Source organism: Hyaena hyaena, unplaced genomic scaffold (genome assembly GCF_003009895.1).
Source record: "Hyaena hyaena isolate Hyena2069 unplaced genomic scaffold, ASM300989v1 scaffold_77, whole genome shotgun sequence".
NCBI lineage: Eukaryota > Metazoa > Chordata > Mammalia > Carnivora > Hyaenidae > Hyaena > Hyaena hyaena.
The window spans coordinates 3,882,579-3,898,750 of NW_024080708.1; the positions used below are offsets into that span (position 1 = coordinate 3,882,579).

General features: G+C 36.6%; 1 protein-coding gene across 2 annotated transcripts in view; it reads right to left on the bottom strand.

The window, feature by feature from the left end:
- Positions 1-16,172, bottom strand: part of RADX (RPA1 related single stranded DNA binding protein, X-linked) — a 71,354-nt gene that overhangs the window by 7,443 nt on the left and 47,739 nt on the right. For both annotated transcript variants that reach the window (XM_039233478.1, XM_039233477.1), the window contains exons 12-13: positions 14,471-14,761; positions 6,544-6,705 (exon numbers count right to left, since the gene is read on the bottom strand). In XM_039233478.1, coding sequence (XP_039089409.1) covers positions 6,544-6,705; positions 14,471-14,761 — 453 coding nt within the window. The remainder of the gene's footprint in view (positions 1-6,543; positions 6,706-14,470; positions 14,762-16,172) is intronic.

Below are 16,172 nucleotides of genomic sequence, written 5' to 3' on the forward strand. Positions count from 1 at the left end.
TATATGCTAATATAAAAGCTATCCAAGATATATTGTCCAAAGGAAAATGGTGGTTATGGAACTATATGTTTACTATAATTCCATTTGTGTGTACTTCCTTAAGACTGTGTGTGTGGGCAATCAAGTGAGATTTATTCCTGGAATGCAAGGGTGGTTCAACATTTACAAATCAATCAACGTGATACATCACATCAATAAAAGAAAGGGTAAGAACCCTATGACCACTTCAACAGACACAAAAAAACAGTTGACAAAGTACAACATCCATTCATGATTTTAAAAAACTCTCAAAAAAGTAGGTTTAGAAGGAACTTCAACATAAATGCCATGTATGAAAAATCTGCAGCTAACATAATCCTTATTGGGGAAAAAACTGAGAGCTATTCCCCTAAGGTCAGAAACAAGACAAGGATGTCCACTGTCACCACTTTTATTCAACATAGTACGGAAAATCCTAGCCACAGCAATAAGAAAACAAAAAGAAGTGAAAGGCAACCTAATTGGTAAGGAGGAAGTAAAACATTTGGTATTTGCAGATGACATGATACTATATGTAGAAAACCCTAAAAAGACCCCAACAAAAAGGTACTAGAAGTGATAAATAAATTGAGTAAAATTATAGGATACAAAATCAATGTGCAGAAATCCGTTGCATTTCTATATGGTAATAATGAAAACCGCAGAAAGAGAAATTAAGACAATCCCAACCAAAATAATAATCCCAACCAACCTAGGAATAAACCTAACCAAAAAGGTGAAAGATCTGTACTCTGAAAACTATAAAATGTTGACAAAAGAGATTGAAGACAACACAAAGAAACAGAAAGACATTCCATGCTCATGGATTCAAAGAATACTGTTAAAATGTTTACACTACCCAAAGTAATCTACACATTTAATGTATTCTCTATCAAAATACCAACAGCATTTTTCACAAAACTAAATGAAAGAATCCTAAAATTTATATGGAACTACAAAAGATTCAGAACAGCTGAAGCAATTTTGGAAAAGCAAAGCAAAGCTGGAGGCATCACAATTTCAGATTTCAAGTTTTATTGCAAAGCTGTACTATTCAACACAGTATGGTACTGGCACAAAAACAGACACATAGATCAACAGAACAGAAAACCCAGAAATCAACCCACCACTCTATGGTCAATTAGTCTTTGACAAATCAAGAAAGAATATCCAATGGGATAAAGACAGTGTCTTCAATGAATGGTGTTGGGAAAACTGGAGAACTACATGCAAAAGAATGAAATTGGACCACTTTCTTACACCATACACACAAATGAACAACAGAGATTAAAGACCTAAATGGGAGACCTGAAATCATAAAAATCCTAGAAGAGAGCTCATGCAGTAATGTCTCTGATGGGCCGTAGCAACATATTTCTAGATATGTCTCTTGTGGCAAGGGAAACAAAAGCAAAAATAAACTACTGGAACTACATTAAAATAGAAAGTTTCTAAACAACAAAGGAAACAACAACACAAAAAAGCAATCTAATGAATGGGGAAAAGATGTTTGCAAATGACATATCCAATAAAGGGTTAGTATCCAAAGTATATAAAGAATGTATAAAACTTGACAGCCAAAACCCAAATAATCTAATAAAAAAATGTGCAGAGGACATGAATACATATTTCTCCAAAGAATACCTATAGATGGCCAACACATACATGAAAAGGTGCTCACCATCACTCATCATCAGGGAAATAAAAATCAGAAGTACAATATCACCTCACACCTGTCAGAATGGCTAAAATCAACAACACAAGAAACAACAGGTGCTGATAAGGATGTGGAGAAAAAGAATCCTCTTGTACCGTTGATGGTAATGCAAACTGGTGCAGCCACTCTGGAAAACAGTATGGAAGTTCCTCAAAAAGTTAAAAATAGGTCTACCCTATGATCCAGTAATTGCACTACTGGGTATTTACACAAAAAATACAAAAACATTAACTCAAAGGGAATCATGCACCCCTATGTTTACTGCAGCATTATTTACACTAGCCAAATTATGGAAGCAGCCTAAGTGTCCAAGGATAGATGAATGGATAAAGAAGATGTGATATATATGTACAATGGAATATTACTGAATCATAAAAAAGAATGAAATCTTGCCATGTGCAATGACATGGATGGAGCTAGAGAGTAAAATGCTAGGTGAAATAAGTCAGTCAGAAAAAGACAAATGATTCTATTCATATGTGGAATTTAAGAAACAAAGCAAAGGACCAAAGGGAAAAAAAGAGAGAAACAAGTCAAGAAACAGACTCTTAACTATAGAGAACTGATGATTACCAGAGAAGAAGTGGTTGGGGGGATGGGTGAAATAGGTGATGGGGATTAACAAGTGAACTTGTCGTGATGAGTACCAGGTGATGTATGGAATAGTTAAATCACTGTATTGTATACCCGAAACTTACGTAATACTCTGCTAGCTATACTGAATTTAAAAAAAATTGTGGGGCGGGAGGAGAAATATATACTACTATATGCAAAAATAATTTCTTAAAGGATTCAAAGAATACTGGTAATCTCTAGCGAGAAGAGTGAGTTGGCAGCAGGGGATGGGCCTGCCTAGGCAGGGAGAGGAACTTTCACTTTTACCCTATAACTCTGTGTACTGCTTGAATTTTTGAACTGTGATCATATATAGCTTGTGTAATAAAAAAGAAAATAGGCTATAGGAATGTTTAAAAGATGACACTATGTTAGCATTTAATTATTCTGTACTTATTTTTATCTTTCAGTTTAGAGTTATGGAAAGAAAGGAAATGTTTTGAATCTGACAGATCTGAGTTTAAATGATAGCTGTGACCCATGCTGGTGAATCTGTTTTACATTCTAGCCATCTATAAATAGGGAATAACAGTGTTTACCTTGCAAGGCTCTTATTAGGATTAGCTGTAACTTATGTAAAATGCCCAGGCACAATGCTTGGCACAGAGCTAAATGGACACTATTATTATTAATTCTATGTTATGAAAAACATGACATATTCTACTTGAAACAAATCAGATTGCTTTTTTTAAATATCAAAATTCTATTTTTTAATTTTTAATTTTATTTATTTTTTGAGAGAATGAGAGAGAGAGCAGGGGAGGGGCAGAGAGAGAGGGAGAGACAGAATTCCAAGCAGGATCAGTGCTGTCAGCACAGAGCCTGACATGGGGCTTAAACTCACAAGCTGTGAGATCATGACCCGAGCCGATATCAAGAGTTGGACACTTAACAGGCTGAGCGACCCAGGTGCCCCATTTTTTTTTATTTTTCATTTTTTTAGTTAGATTGCTTTTGATTATCACATCACTTTTCAAGTAATTCTTGTCATTCATGTCTCAAGTATTAACTGCTTTGGCAGAAGGGTGTCAGGTTTTTTCATTTGACCGTGTTAGTGACTTCTGGAGAACAACTGGCACTAGCAACTAGTAAGGAGCTGAGAATTTTGCCTTGAGATTTCATAGCAATAATAACATACAATTAGCAGAAGAAATGTAATGGAAGTAGATGTTGTATGAAGTAAGAAAATGAGTGTATAAATATTTAAACCATGTATTAGAGCACTAATTAAGAAATCTGGAATTTCTAGAAATCTAAAGAGCTGCACCGCAGGAAGTAATACTGCAAGTCAACTAATACACCGTCTCTAAAATGAACTGGAAAAAGGCGGCTCCTGTCAAGTCAGATATTCAAGCTCAGTTTGCAGTAACCATCACTGCCAAGAGTTACTTCATCACAAGACATAGCTCATAAGACTTGTTTAAAAACAATATATACTCAAGAGTTTCATCAGCTTACAAAGACCCACCACAAAATCCCCAGATAATAATGGCTGTCTTAAAAGCTCTTTTAAATGTAAAATCCCTATAAGCTCAATGAAAACTGCTAGCAACTTTACTACATGCTTAGGAAGTACAAATGACAATAGGAATTAGATAATTATAATTGGACACATAATTTAACAGGAATATAGAAATAATTTAAAGTTCAGTTTATTATGTAGCAGCCTAAACAATTAGTTGGTTGAAGGTTTCCCTACTGGGATTACATAAACTCCCAACAGTCCTCAAGGAATCTATTACATAGCACACGAATAACAACATTTATAAGAGAAAGCAACCATACTATCCCATGCTATGGAGGTATTAAAGTTTCAGGCAATTGTAAGGTGAAAGAACAAATCATCTCGCCTGACTTAAAATGAGGGAAGAGCCAAATTTGCACTGCTCCATGTGCATACCACTTAAATCTACTGAACATTTACATTTAGAAATCTATTATAAGAGAAAATTCTTAATGTCTGTCTGGAATAAAAACCATTAATTTATATAATTTTATTTAAAAATGTATTCTTGTGTATAGTTAAGATGTCATTACTACCCAAAGCAATCTACACATTCAATGCAATTCCAATCAAAATTGCACCAGCATACTTCTCAATACTAGAACAAACTATCCTAAAATTTGTATGGAACCACAAAAGACCCCGAATAGCCAAAGTAATACTGAAAAATAAAACTAAAACGGGAGGTATCAGCATCCCAGACTTTAGCCTCTACTACAAAGCTGTCATCATCAAGACAGTATGGTATTGGCACAAAAACAGACACATAGACCAATGGAACAGAATTGAAAACTCAGAAGTGGACCCAAAAGTATACAGCCAACTAATCTTTGACAAAGCAGGAAAGAGTATCCAACGGAAAAAAGACAGCCTTTTTAACAGATGGTGTTGGGAGAACTGGACAGCAACATGCAGAAGAATGAAACTAGATCATTTTCTCACACCATGCACAAAAATAAACTCAAAATGGATAAAGGACCTGATCGTGAGACAGGAAACTATCAACACCCTAGAGGAGAAAGCAGGAAACAACCTCCTTGACCTCCACCGCAGCAACTTTTTTTTTTTAATTTATTTTTTTAAATTTTTTTTTCTAATAGTTTATTGTCAAATTAGTTTCCACATAACACTCAATGCTCATCCCCACAAGTGCCCTCCTCCACCCCACATCCATCAGTCCTCAGTTTTTGTTGAGAGTGCCACCGCAGCAACTTCTTACTTGACACATCCCCGAAAGCAAGGGAATCAAGAGCAAAAATAAACGATTGGGACCTCATCAAGATTAAAAGCTTCTGCACAGCCAAGGAAACAACCCACAAAACTAACAGGCAACCAATGGAACGGGAAAAGATAGTTGCAAATGACATATCAGATAAAGGGTTAATATCCATAGTCTATAAGGAACTCACCAAACTCCACACCCGAAAAACAAACAACCCAGTGAAGAAATGGGCAGAAGATATGAACAGACACTTCTCCAAAGAGGACATCCAGATGGCCAACAGACACATGAAACGATGCTCAGCATCCCTCCTCATCAGGGAAAGACAAATCAAAACCACACTGAGATACCACCTCACGCCAGTCAGAGGGGCTAAAATGAGCACATCAGAGAACTCTAGATGCTGGCGAGGATGTGGAGAAACGGGCACCCTCCCACACTGTTGGTGGGAATGTAAACTGGTACAGCCCCTCTGGAAAACAGTGTGGAGGTTCCTCAGGAAACTAACACTAGAACTCCCCTATGACCCAGCAATAGCACTACTAGGAATTTACCCAAGGGATACAGAAATGCTGATGCATAGGAGCACATGGACCCCAATGTTCATAGCTGCACTCTCCACAATAGCTAAAACATGGAAAGAGCCTAAGTGTCCATCAACGGACGAATGGATCAAGAAGATGTGGTTTATCTATACCATGGAATACTACATGGCAATGAGAAACAATGAAATCTGGCCATGTGTAGCAACATGGATGGACCTTGAGGGTGTTATGCTGAGCGAAATAAGTCAGGCAGAGAAGGACAAATATCATATGTGTGCACGTATAGGAGGATTAGGAGGAACTTGACGGAGGAACAAGGGGGAGAAGAAGGGGGAAATGGTGGGGGAAAGGGAGAGAAGCAAACCATGAGAGACTCTTGAATGCTGACAAAAACTGAGGACTGATGGATGTGGGGGGGAGGAGGGCACTTGTGGGGATGAGCACTGAGTGTTATGTGGAAACTAATTTGACAATAAACTATTTGTAAAAAAAAAAAAAAAAACATTAAAAAGAGAAAAAAAAATAAAAGTGTATTCTTGGGGCACCTGGGTGGCTCAGTCGGTTAAGCGTCCAACTTCGACTCAGGTCATGATCTCATGGCTCCATGAGTTCAAGCCCTGCATTGGGCCCGGTGCTGACAGCACAGAGCCTAGAGCCTAGAGCCTGCTTCAGATTCTGTGTCTCCCACTCTCTGCCCCTCCCCTTCCCGTGCTCTGACTCCATCTCAAAAATGAATAAACATTAAAAAATTTTTAAAAATATATATTCTCATTTATAAGTCTTAGGTACCTGTGCCAAATTACCCTTTAAATTATATTAAATGTTGGGGCTGTAACTGTTTATATGGTAACATCTTAAGATTAGAACTGTTTACAATATTAATTTTGTCTTCTGGGTGAAAGGAATACCAAGATGCTCTTACCTGCAAGTGCTCTTGGCAGTCTGTCATTTCCAGGTGTTTCCTGCGGATACACACAGCTGTAATTCATGCAGGTTAGTAATGTGTCGATTTGAGATGTACGGAGATCTTCCGGAGAATACATGGGCAGGAATGCAACATCAATTGCTATCTCATGGTTCAGACCTGTTATAGAAAAACCATAGTTAGTCAAAAATGGGTTAATACATGAAGCTAATGAGGCCAGGTTTGCTGGTTTGCTGGTTAGGTCCTGACACATGCCAAACAGCTTTACACATATAGAAGCATAATTTCAAAGCTAGGAACTAAACCCTTTGCTGTGCAAAACTTTATGAATACATGCTACTGGTTGAAAGAGAAGACACTTCAGTGCAGTCTATCACCACTGCTGGAAATAACAATCCAAAATGTTTTACCTACTGATCGAAGATTAAAATTTTAATATCCAGAGTATGGCCTGGTCACATAAATGAAGACATGTAGAATATTTTCTTGGTCATTATGTGAGGGGCCATTATAGGATAGAATAATTCAGAGATGACTACTGGTTCCCTTATTGCCATTTGGACTTAGGGATGTATGACTCAAGCAAAGCCAGGATGACAGTAGTGACAGGGTCCCATGTGCCCTCAATTATACATTACAAACTTCAATTACTCACTATTAGGGCAATAAGAAATTGCAGTAGAAGAGTGGCTATGGGGGAAAAACCAAAGTAAATCCTGACCTGTGACTGTCATCTCTTTGTATGGGTCAATGTCAGGTAGGGTGGATAAAAAGGACTTTTCAGAGGCAAGGCTTTGAGCTGGGTACTAAAGGATGAAAAGCATTTAAATAGAGAGAAGGTATTTTAGGCGGGGCAGAGAGTAGCCAAAATTATAGATCAGAGTAAGGAGACTATCTTGATTGGAGGAAGGGTAAACACACAGGGCACAGCTTGAAAACTATGAATTCCACCCAGTCACACGAAACAGAATCCTGGAAGTTATCCTTAACTTCTTCCTTTTGTTCTTCCCTGATACTTAGCAAGTTCTAGAGTCTATGACCTTAATATCTCTCCTACTCATTGCTACAGCAATTCTTAACTACTGTTCATGATTGATAGGTAAACTCCTTCCTGTTAAACTGTAACTGATCCAGAAATGTAAGTCCATTCCTTGCTTTTTACATGCAAATGATACTAAAATTCCACACCTTTAATTTAATATACAACTAAGGGCTACTTAAAGGTTTTAAGGATTACCAAAATGTGGTATTAATGAACTATGATTGTCATGATATCTAGAATTTATTGAAGATTTAAATTCAGTATTATAAGAAGTATTAACTACCCCATAACTCTTAGCAATGTTGCAAAACTCATGTGAATGTGCACATGCTTTATCTTATTTCTTTGATTCTAAGACCAAATTTAACTATAAGATATACTATCAACTAACGGTTGATACAAAACTGCTTTATTTTTATTTAATTTTTAAAACATTTTAACAATTATTTAAGAGACAGAGACAGAGCACAAGCAGGGGAGTGGCAGAGAGATAGGGAGACAGAGAATGCGAAGTGGGCTCCAGGCTCCGAGCTGTCAGCACAGAGCCCAATATGGGACTTGAACTCATGAGCCATGAGATCATCACTTGAGCCAGAGTCAGACCGTGAACCGACTGAGGCACCCAGGTGATCCCAAAACTGTTTTTTAATACTTTAATAAAAGTTTTAATAAAAAGGAAACACTGCATTAAGTGTACCCATTGCCCATAAGATGCATTCCAACCTGCAAATGTAAAAAAAGAGAAAAGGTGCCTTAAAATGGAGAAAATATCAGAAATTGCAAATCCTGATATTCTCAGGAAGGTAGCTTGATTATCAGTGTGTCATTGATACTATTTTGAGTTATTTTTGAAATTACAAAATACTGTGATTTTAGCTTCATCATTACTGATAAAATCTGTTGTGAGTTCTTTGGTTAAAACTAGAATTCAGAGGGGGCACCTGGGTGGCTCAGTCAGTTGAGCATCTGACTTTTGCTCAGGTCATGATCTCATAGTCCGTGGGTACAAGCCATGTGTTGGTCTCTGTGCTAATAGCTCAGAGCCTGGAGCCTGCTTCGGATTCTGTCTCTCCCTCTTTCTCTCTCTCTGCCCCTCCCCCACTCACAGTCTGTCTCTCAAAAGAAAATAAAGACATAAGAAATTAAAAAAAAAACAAACCTAGAGTTCAGAGTACAAATGTGTAAGTAAACAGGCCTCAGGGACTCCATACTTGCTGTTTTTGTGCCTAGGATGTTCTTCCCTCAGATAACCAGACTGTTATTGTCCTTCACATCTATCAGAATTCTGATGAAATTTTAACTTCTCAGGGAGACCTCCCCTGACCACTCCATTTAAAATGCAATCCTTTCCTACTACAGTACTCTCCAACCCCTTTTTTCCACCACTTACTGCCATCTCTTTTACCACCAAGCTCTTGTATCTACTGTGTTCACTCATGTAACCTTAGCACTTAAAACAGTGCTAGGCACACATTAGGTGCTCAGGAAGTATTTGCAAATTGAACAAATGAATGTATATTTGTGTACTTTTCACCTACAATTTTCAAATACTAGCCTTTAAGAAATTTGTGCATTAAGTGTTCAAATATGGATTTATCTGTATTCCTGTTACCAAAGGAGATGAACAAAAATATCCTCCCTGCAGTGGGCATATATACGTGTTTCAATGGAGATTTACTGCTTATGCATTACTGAAGTAACTTACAACATACTATCTACGTAAATGTGAGAATATATCTAGACTATGTTTAAAATTACAGGAAAATATCAAGCAAGGAAGCTCATATTGCTCTTTGGAAGGTGTATCATCTGCAATCTATGTATCTTCTTCCTCAATTCTTTGTTTTCACCAAATTTCTTTCCTAAAAAAAGTGAGTGAAAGAGATAGAGAAAGCGAGACAGACAGACAGACAGACACTGTGTGTTGGATGGGAGGCAATCTGTGATTCAAGCACCTAGCATAATGCTTGGCATATACCATATTTTACTCAATCTAAGATGTCACTAAGAAAAATGCTACCGACTAAAGAAAAGGCATGACTTCAATTGCAAGATGCATATCAATTTTCAAAGATGTTAAAATATAGGGAAAAAAGAGTGTCTTATGATGATGAAATCTGATAGTAGGTACTTCAGAATTCATGATCAAATTACAATTACCTGCTGGAGGGGAGGTGGATGAGGGGATGGATTAAATGGGTGATGGGCATTAAGGAGGGTACTTTTTGGGATGAGCACTTGATGTCATATGTAAGACATGAATCACTGGTTCTACTCCTGAAGCCAAGACTATACTGTATGTTAAATTGAATTTAAATTTTAAAAATTACAATTACTTTTATTATATAATGAAATAAGGGACATAATTAAGGTGCAACAATAGTAATCTAGCTCTGGAACCCATATGATCCAGTGTACTACTCCACTGAGATAGAAGAGTGGGAAGCATCTCAGTGGGATAGGATATCCTGAATATGTAGGCAGTGAGGGAACCAACAGTGAGAAAATCCAGTTCTACTTAGCTAATGGTTCAAGTAGGCTTTAATAAGGAAGGAGGCATACCTCATGGGTATAAAAAATTGGTCCTGAGCCAGTAGGCTAGTACCAAGGAAGGGGAGGAGGTAGTTATGTTGGTCTGCTTGGTTGCTTTAATAGAAGAAAAAAGCCAAGGTAAGTAAATCCTTAATACTTCAATATAACTACAGCATTTGAAATTGCTTTGATGCTACAATTAACGGTATTAAAAATGTTAATTATGATTTAAATGCATTTTGCAAAAAAGGAAAAGAACAAACCATACAAAAATTGGGCATGGGTTCTCTCTCTTGATTTCCAAGAGACAAAAAGGATGACCTTCAGAGGCTTACAAATGGCTGGCTGGATTATAATCCTTAATGCCTAAATCAAATGTAAATTGAAGAGAGGACTCTTAAGCTTTGGTTGACTCACAGCATTTCATGGGTAACTAAATCAATGCTAGTAGAGCCAATGTTATACTAATCCCACCTGGAAGTTCAATCTAGGTTTGGAAAACTGTTTTCTTATATTTAAAGAAACTAGTTCTTAAAATCGGGAGAAAATGACCAATAGATTTTGTATCTGGGCTTAAAGGCACTGAAATTTTAGTCTGTTACTTCATTACAGTATCTTCTTTTTGAAATGTGTGTTATTCCATAATAAGCAATGGACTGAGGTTTTAACGCTTAGAGGTAACACCAGAGATATCTATTTATTTCAGGCAAGTGAGATGGCATAGCAAAGATTTTAATACAAGAATGTGCATTTCTGGAATAGGTTTCTGATGTTGCAGCAGTACTGAGCTGGTTGTTGGGAGCCATTAGAACTGTGGGAAGGAAGATTAATCATTCCATTCAATGTTCTCAATAATGATTCACCCTAGACCAGTCAGAGATAATGACTGTAAGAGGGCTGTGGTGTAAATAACCTTTCTGTCTATCAGAATAAGACACGTCAAAATTACTGGGTCCTCCAGAGATCAGCAAGATACCGCAGAGGGATAATCAATCACTGGAAGATAGTACCAGTGTAGGTGGAAAATCTTTATGTTGGAAGAATTTTAAATATCATACAGATTTACCTGCCTGGATTGGTTTAGCTAGTTTTATCTAAAAACAGAGGTCTAGAACAGGGGTGAACAAATTATAACCTGGGGGCCAAGCTGAGCTTGCACTAGGCTTCGTACAACCCATGAGCTCAGAATGTTCTTTTTTTTTTACACCTTAAATGGCTAAAGAAAAAAATCAAAAGAATATTTTGTGATATGTGAAAATTATATGCAATTCAAATTTCAGTGTCTATAAATATTTATCCCCAAAGAGCATGCACATTCATTTATATATTGTCTATGGCTGCTTTCACACTAAAAAATCAGAACTAAGTAGTTTGGACAAATGCTGTATGACCTGCAAAGCCTCAAACATTTACTACTTGGCCCTTTACAGAACAAATTTACCCCCTTGTACAGAACACACTTAATATTATCTTTCAGTTTTAGGATCTTACCTTTTAACAAATAGTACGGTATTAAGAAATGTAATCCTCTCTTCTAATTTTAATTTTTTTAATGTTTTTTTATTTTATTTTTGAGAGTCAGAGAGAGACAGCAAGCAGGGGAGGGTCAGAGAGAGAGGGAGACACAGAATCCGAAGCAGGCTCCAGGCTCTAAGCTGTCAGCACAGAGCCCATTGTGGGGCTCAAACCCATGAACTGCGAGATCATGACCTGGGCCGAAGTCGGACGCTTAACTGACTGAGCCACCCAGGCGCTCCTGTAATCCTCTCTTCTGAGTCTATTGCTCATGCCATGCTTAAAATGGAGAGACCATTTGTCTGCTCTCACAATACAACTTCAGTCTGATACTTTTACAAAAGTTATAATCAATTCACTACCTTCACATCTGATATTCACCACTTATTTTAACCAAAACCTGGGAATATCTATATATTCCCAGTGCTAGTAGGAGAATAGTATTTATCAATCTCAATTCCACTGGTGCATACCTCACAAGCTGGACACATGGTTGTCATTGGCTCTGGTGCAGCTCTAAGTCTCCCTTAGGCAGATAATGGAGACTGAACAGGCTGCTTCTCTGGAGTGTGCCAGAATTTTAAGGAGTATGGGAAGGTCTCCCTCAGATGATTTTGATAAGCTACCCCCTCCTACCAAGGTTCCATAAGAATCAGTGAATCAATACCATTTATATAAGTTCTCTAGATTTCATTTCTGTATTAAATTAAACCATTAGAGAGCTAAGTACTTGGATTATATAATAATTAAGGTGAAAATATACTCCTTTACAATGCATTGCTACACCTAGCAATGTCTTACTAATATTTAACAATTATACTGATTATATATTATATGGTTGATGTAAGAATCAATTATCTGAAGAGCAATTCCACATTTTTAAAAAGGAAAACTATAGTTGCAAATATCCACCCATTTGTTATTCTGTGCTATTTACACAAGAACTTCATATGGTAAATTCAGACTTGAGTTTTGATAGAGGGAAAAAAAAAAGCCTTCCTATATATGACTGTTTGTTTTCTCGGTAATAGAAGACAGGTTTAGAGGGGCGCCTGGGTGGCTTAGTCGGTTAAGTGTCCGACGTTCACTTAGGTCATGATCTCGCGGTTCGTGGGTTGGAGCCCCGCATTGGGCTCTGTGCTGACTGCCAGCTCAGAGCCTGGAGCCTATTTCAGAGTCTGTATCTCCCTCTCTCTCTGACCCTCCCCTGCTCACGCTGTCTCTGTCTCTCTCTCCTAGAAATAAATAAAAAACATTAAAAAAAAAATTAAAAAAAAAAAAACAGCATGAAAACAGGTAGGATATAAAACAGCATAATTCTACAGAGCTGATTAAGCAGGGCAAATTTGCCCTCTTCACATTTGATTCTTGCTTTTTAGTAAGACAAAGATACCAAGTAATGCAATCTAGTAAAACAAACATTTAAAACTTAGGTCTGACATGTCTAATAGTCAGTGGAAATTCATTACTTTTATTAGATTATTCACATATGCACAATCACATGTATATACATAGTTATGTGTGAGGAGGCAGAGAAGAGGGAGTGGAAGAGTAAAAAGGAGAAAGAATCTTGATAAAGATCAAGGTAATTCATTCCAGTGCTGTAGATATAAAAATCTTTGAAATACATTTTCTTTCAGCCATTAAATTACTAATGACTTTTCCCAATTCTTTTATTTTAAGGTAACACAACCTTCCCTTAAGATACAAAACAATTAAGGGGCACCTGGGTGGCTCAGTCGGATGCCAACTTAGGCTCAGGTCATGATCTCACAGTTCATGGGTTTGAACCCCCATCGGGCTCTGTGTTAACAGCTCAGAGCCTGGAGCCTGCTTCGGATTCTGTCTCTCTCTCTCTCTCTCTCAAAAATAAACATTAAAAAATTAAAAAAGATACAAAACAAATAAAAAAATTTTTCCTTGATTGTGAGAATAGCTTAATTTGGCTTTTATTTTAGAAATTTTTTGTGTGTACATTCTTCAGTCATTGGAAACAAACATAAGATTAAATGTAAGTTTAAAAATGTGTTAGCTTTTTAAAAAGTTTTTATTTAAATTCAAGTTAGTGAACATAAAGTGTAATATCAGTTTCAGGTAATAGAGCGATTCAACACTTCTGTACAACACTCAGTGCTCATCACAACAAGTGCCCTCCTTAATCCCTGTCACCTATTTAATCCATTCCCCTCACCCACCTTCTCTGTGGTAACCATCAGCTTGTTCTCTTAAAAAAAGAAAAGTGTTGCCTTTTAAATTTCTGTAAGTTCTATAGCTACTTCTCAGTTTTGAACAGCCTGAGAAAATCAGTTTATTTTCCCTTATAGACCCAGGGAATTTTATTAAAGTAGCTTCTTTCTGTTAAAACCTGAGTTAGTGGAGAATTTTATTTTCTTCAAGGGCTAACCAGATCTCTGTTCATTGAAGCCTCTCTCAATTAGTACGATTGGTACCTTTTCTCTTTAACCTACATTTTACCCTTCAACAGTTCAGATACACTGAGAAAGAGGCAGAGAACATGAGTAAGAAAGTGGTGGCTAAAGAAGAACAAAATCAGTGTTAGAAGTAGTCAGGTTGTCAGGGGTGAGGAAAGTTCCCTTGGTTCCCATTCTTCTCTGCCCAAATACTTTCCTAGGACTTGCCAATGTTTAAAAGTCCACAGAGCTTAATATATTCCAGAGTTAGTGCTTCATTCCTTTGGTTTGAGCCAAGCAGGAGCTCTCCTTGGACTTTATTTCTTTTGGAGGGGGGAGCATAATTTCTTAAAGCAAAATAGTATCATCTATATTGAAAATATATAAAATTAATAGTGTTCAAATAAAAGAACACTTGACTTACCTAGGATGGTTACTTCGAAATGTCCAAGGCTTCGGGCGCTTTTGAAGTCTTCAAGTTTTGGGGGCCTTCCCTCTGGTGGTATGTATTTTGCAGGCTGAGAATTAAACTGCTCAGTGAGAAACTTCCTCTGCTCGAAAATAAATTTCCGTGGAATACTTTCAGGATGAACGCAGCTGTAATGCAGATGATCCATTAAGCCAAACTTTTTCTCTCTCCACAGTGGACTTTCCCATCTATCACTTATAGTTTTTCTCGCTTTCCCTTGGATACCAGCGCTTGTGCTTTCTCGACCTGTTAAAGACACAATGAGACAGATACAATGGACCTTATTTGCAAACCAACCAAATCAAGTTGTTCAGTACAAAAAAGCACAGATTAATGAGGAATAGTTTAGTTAACTTTAAAAATAAAAAAAACACTTATAAAATATAAATTGAATACTCAAAGATAATTCTTATTACAGTGAAGAGTGAACTAAATTCATTTTTAAAATAAACGTTTACTCCAAAATAATAAACACTGGTATTGTTTTCTCTGTTGCTGGGATTATGAAGATTTGTAATTACCTCCCTTATACCTTTTCTGTATTTTCTAAATTCTCTCAAATAAACAAATATTTCTTTTATATTCAGTGACAAATTCAAATTAAGTCAAATTCATAACTGTTAAGAGATGAGACCACCGCTCACTATTGGTGGAATGTAAGCTTAAAACTTTGTTAATCTTTGCTAAAAGCAGCTTGAACAAATACAAAATACAGTCTTTTTCATGGATATAACTCTCCTTCATGAAGACCATGTATTATATATGATACTCCTTTTGGATCTAAATAACACGGAAAAGAAAGAGGGAACTAAACTGAGATGAAAGACCCCTTCAATTCTTGATTGTTTTCTATCATCAAGTCAGTTTATCACTTATGTACAATTTATCTAACACATTTAGTTTCTAAGGCAAATACTTATTGATCACTTTATTATAAATATTCCAGGTACTGTGCTAAGGACTTTGGTAAAATAATGTTTTAATTGAATAATACACCCTGGGAACTGAAGACAAATGGCAGAATCAGACTCTCTTGTTAACAGTTCTGGTAGCTGAGACAAGCTGACAGTGACTCTGTTTCAGAGTTTACCAAGGTTGCTGAATTGCTTCCTTGCTGGTGGCCTATGCCTTGGTGTTCATTATTATCCTAGCATAAAAAAACCTTGCTGAGGCTGAAGGGAGTTTTAACAGCAAGGTTTCAATGTGGTTAATATATCATTACTGCTTTTGAAACATACCCTATTCCTAGACTACTTTCTTAGGATTTTAAACCTACCCAGAGACTTAATAAAATTTATCATGAGGTAAGATACTAGACTGAGTTGTAAGAGAAGATGAAGTTGAGTATGTACTTCTTACTCACCAAGAATTCAAAATACTTCAATATTACAAAGGAGTTTTTTAATTCAAAATTCAGATGATGAACACTTAACTTCCTATAATAATGTTTGATAACAAAAGGATAAAAAATTTAATTGTACATGAAAAATAAAGGAATCAATCAAAGCCAAGAGGAAAATTCAGTTAATAGGACTAAACTGAGAACTGTATAATGACTTAATCTTTTTTATCACCTAAAATAAATCTCCTTTCCCCAAACTTATACAAATACATAATTAAAATAGCAGTAAGTAGCTATTACAATGATTCAAGTTAT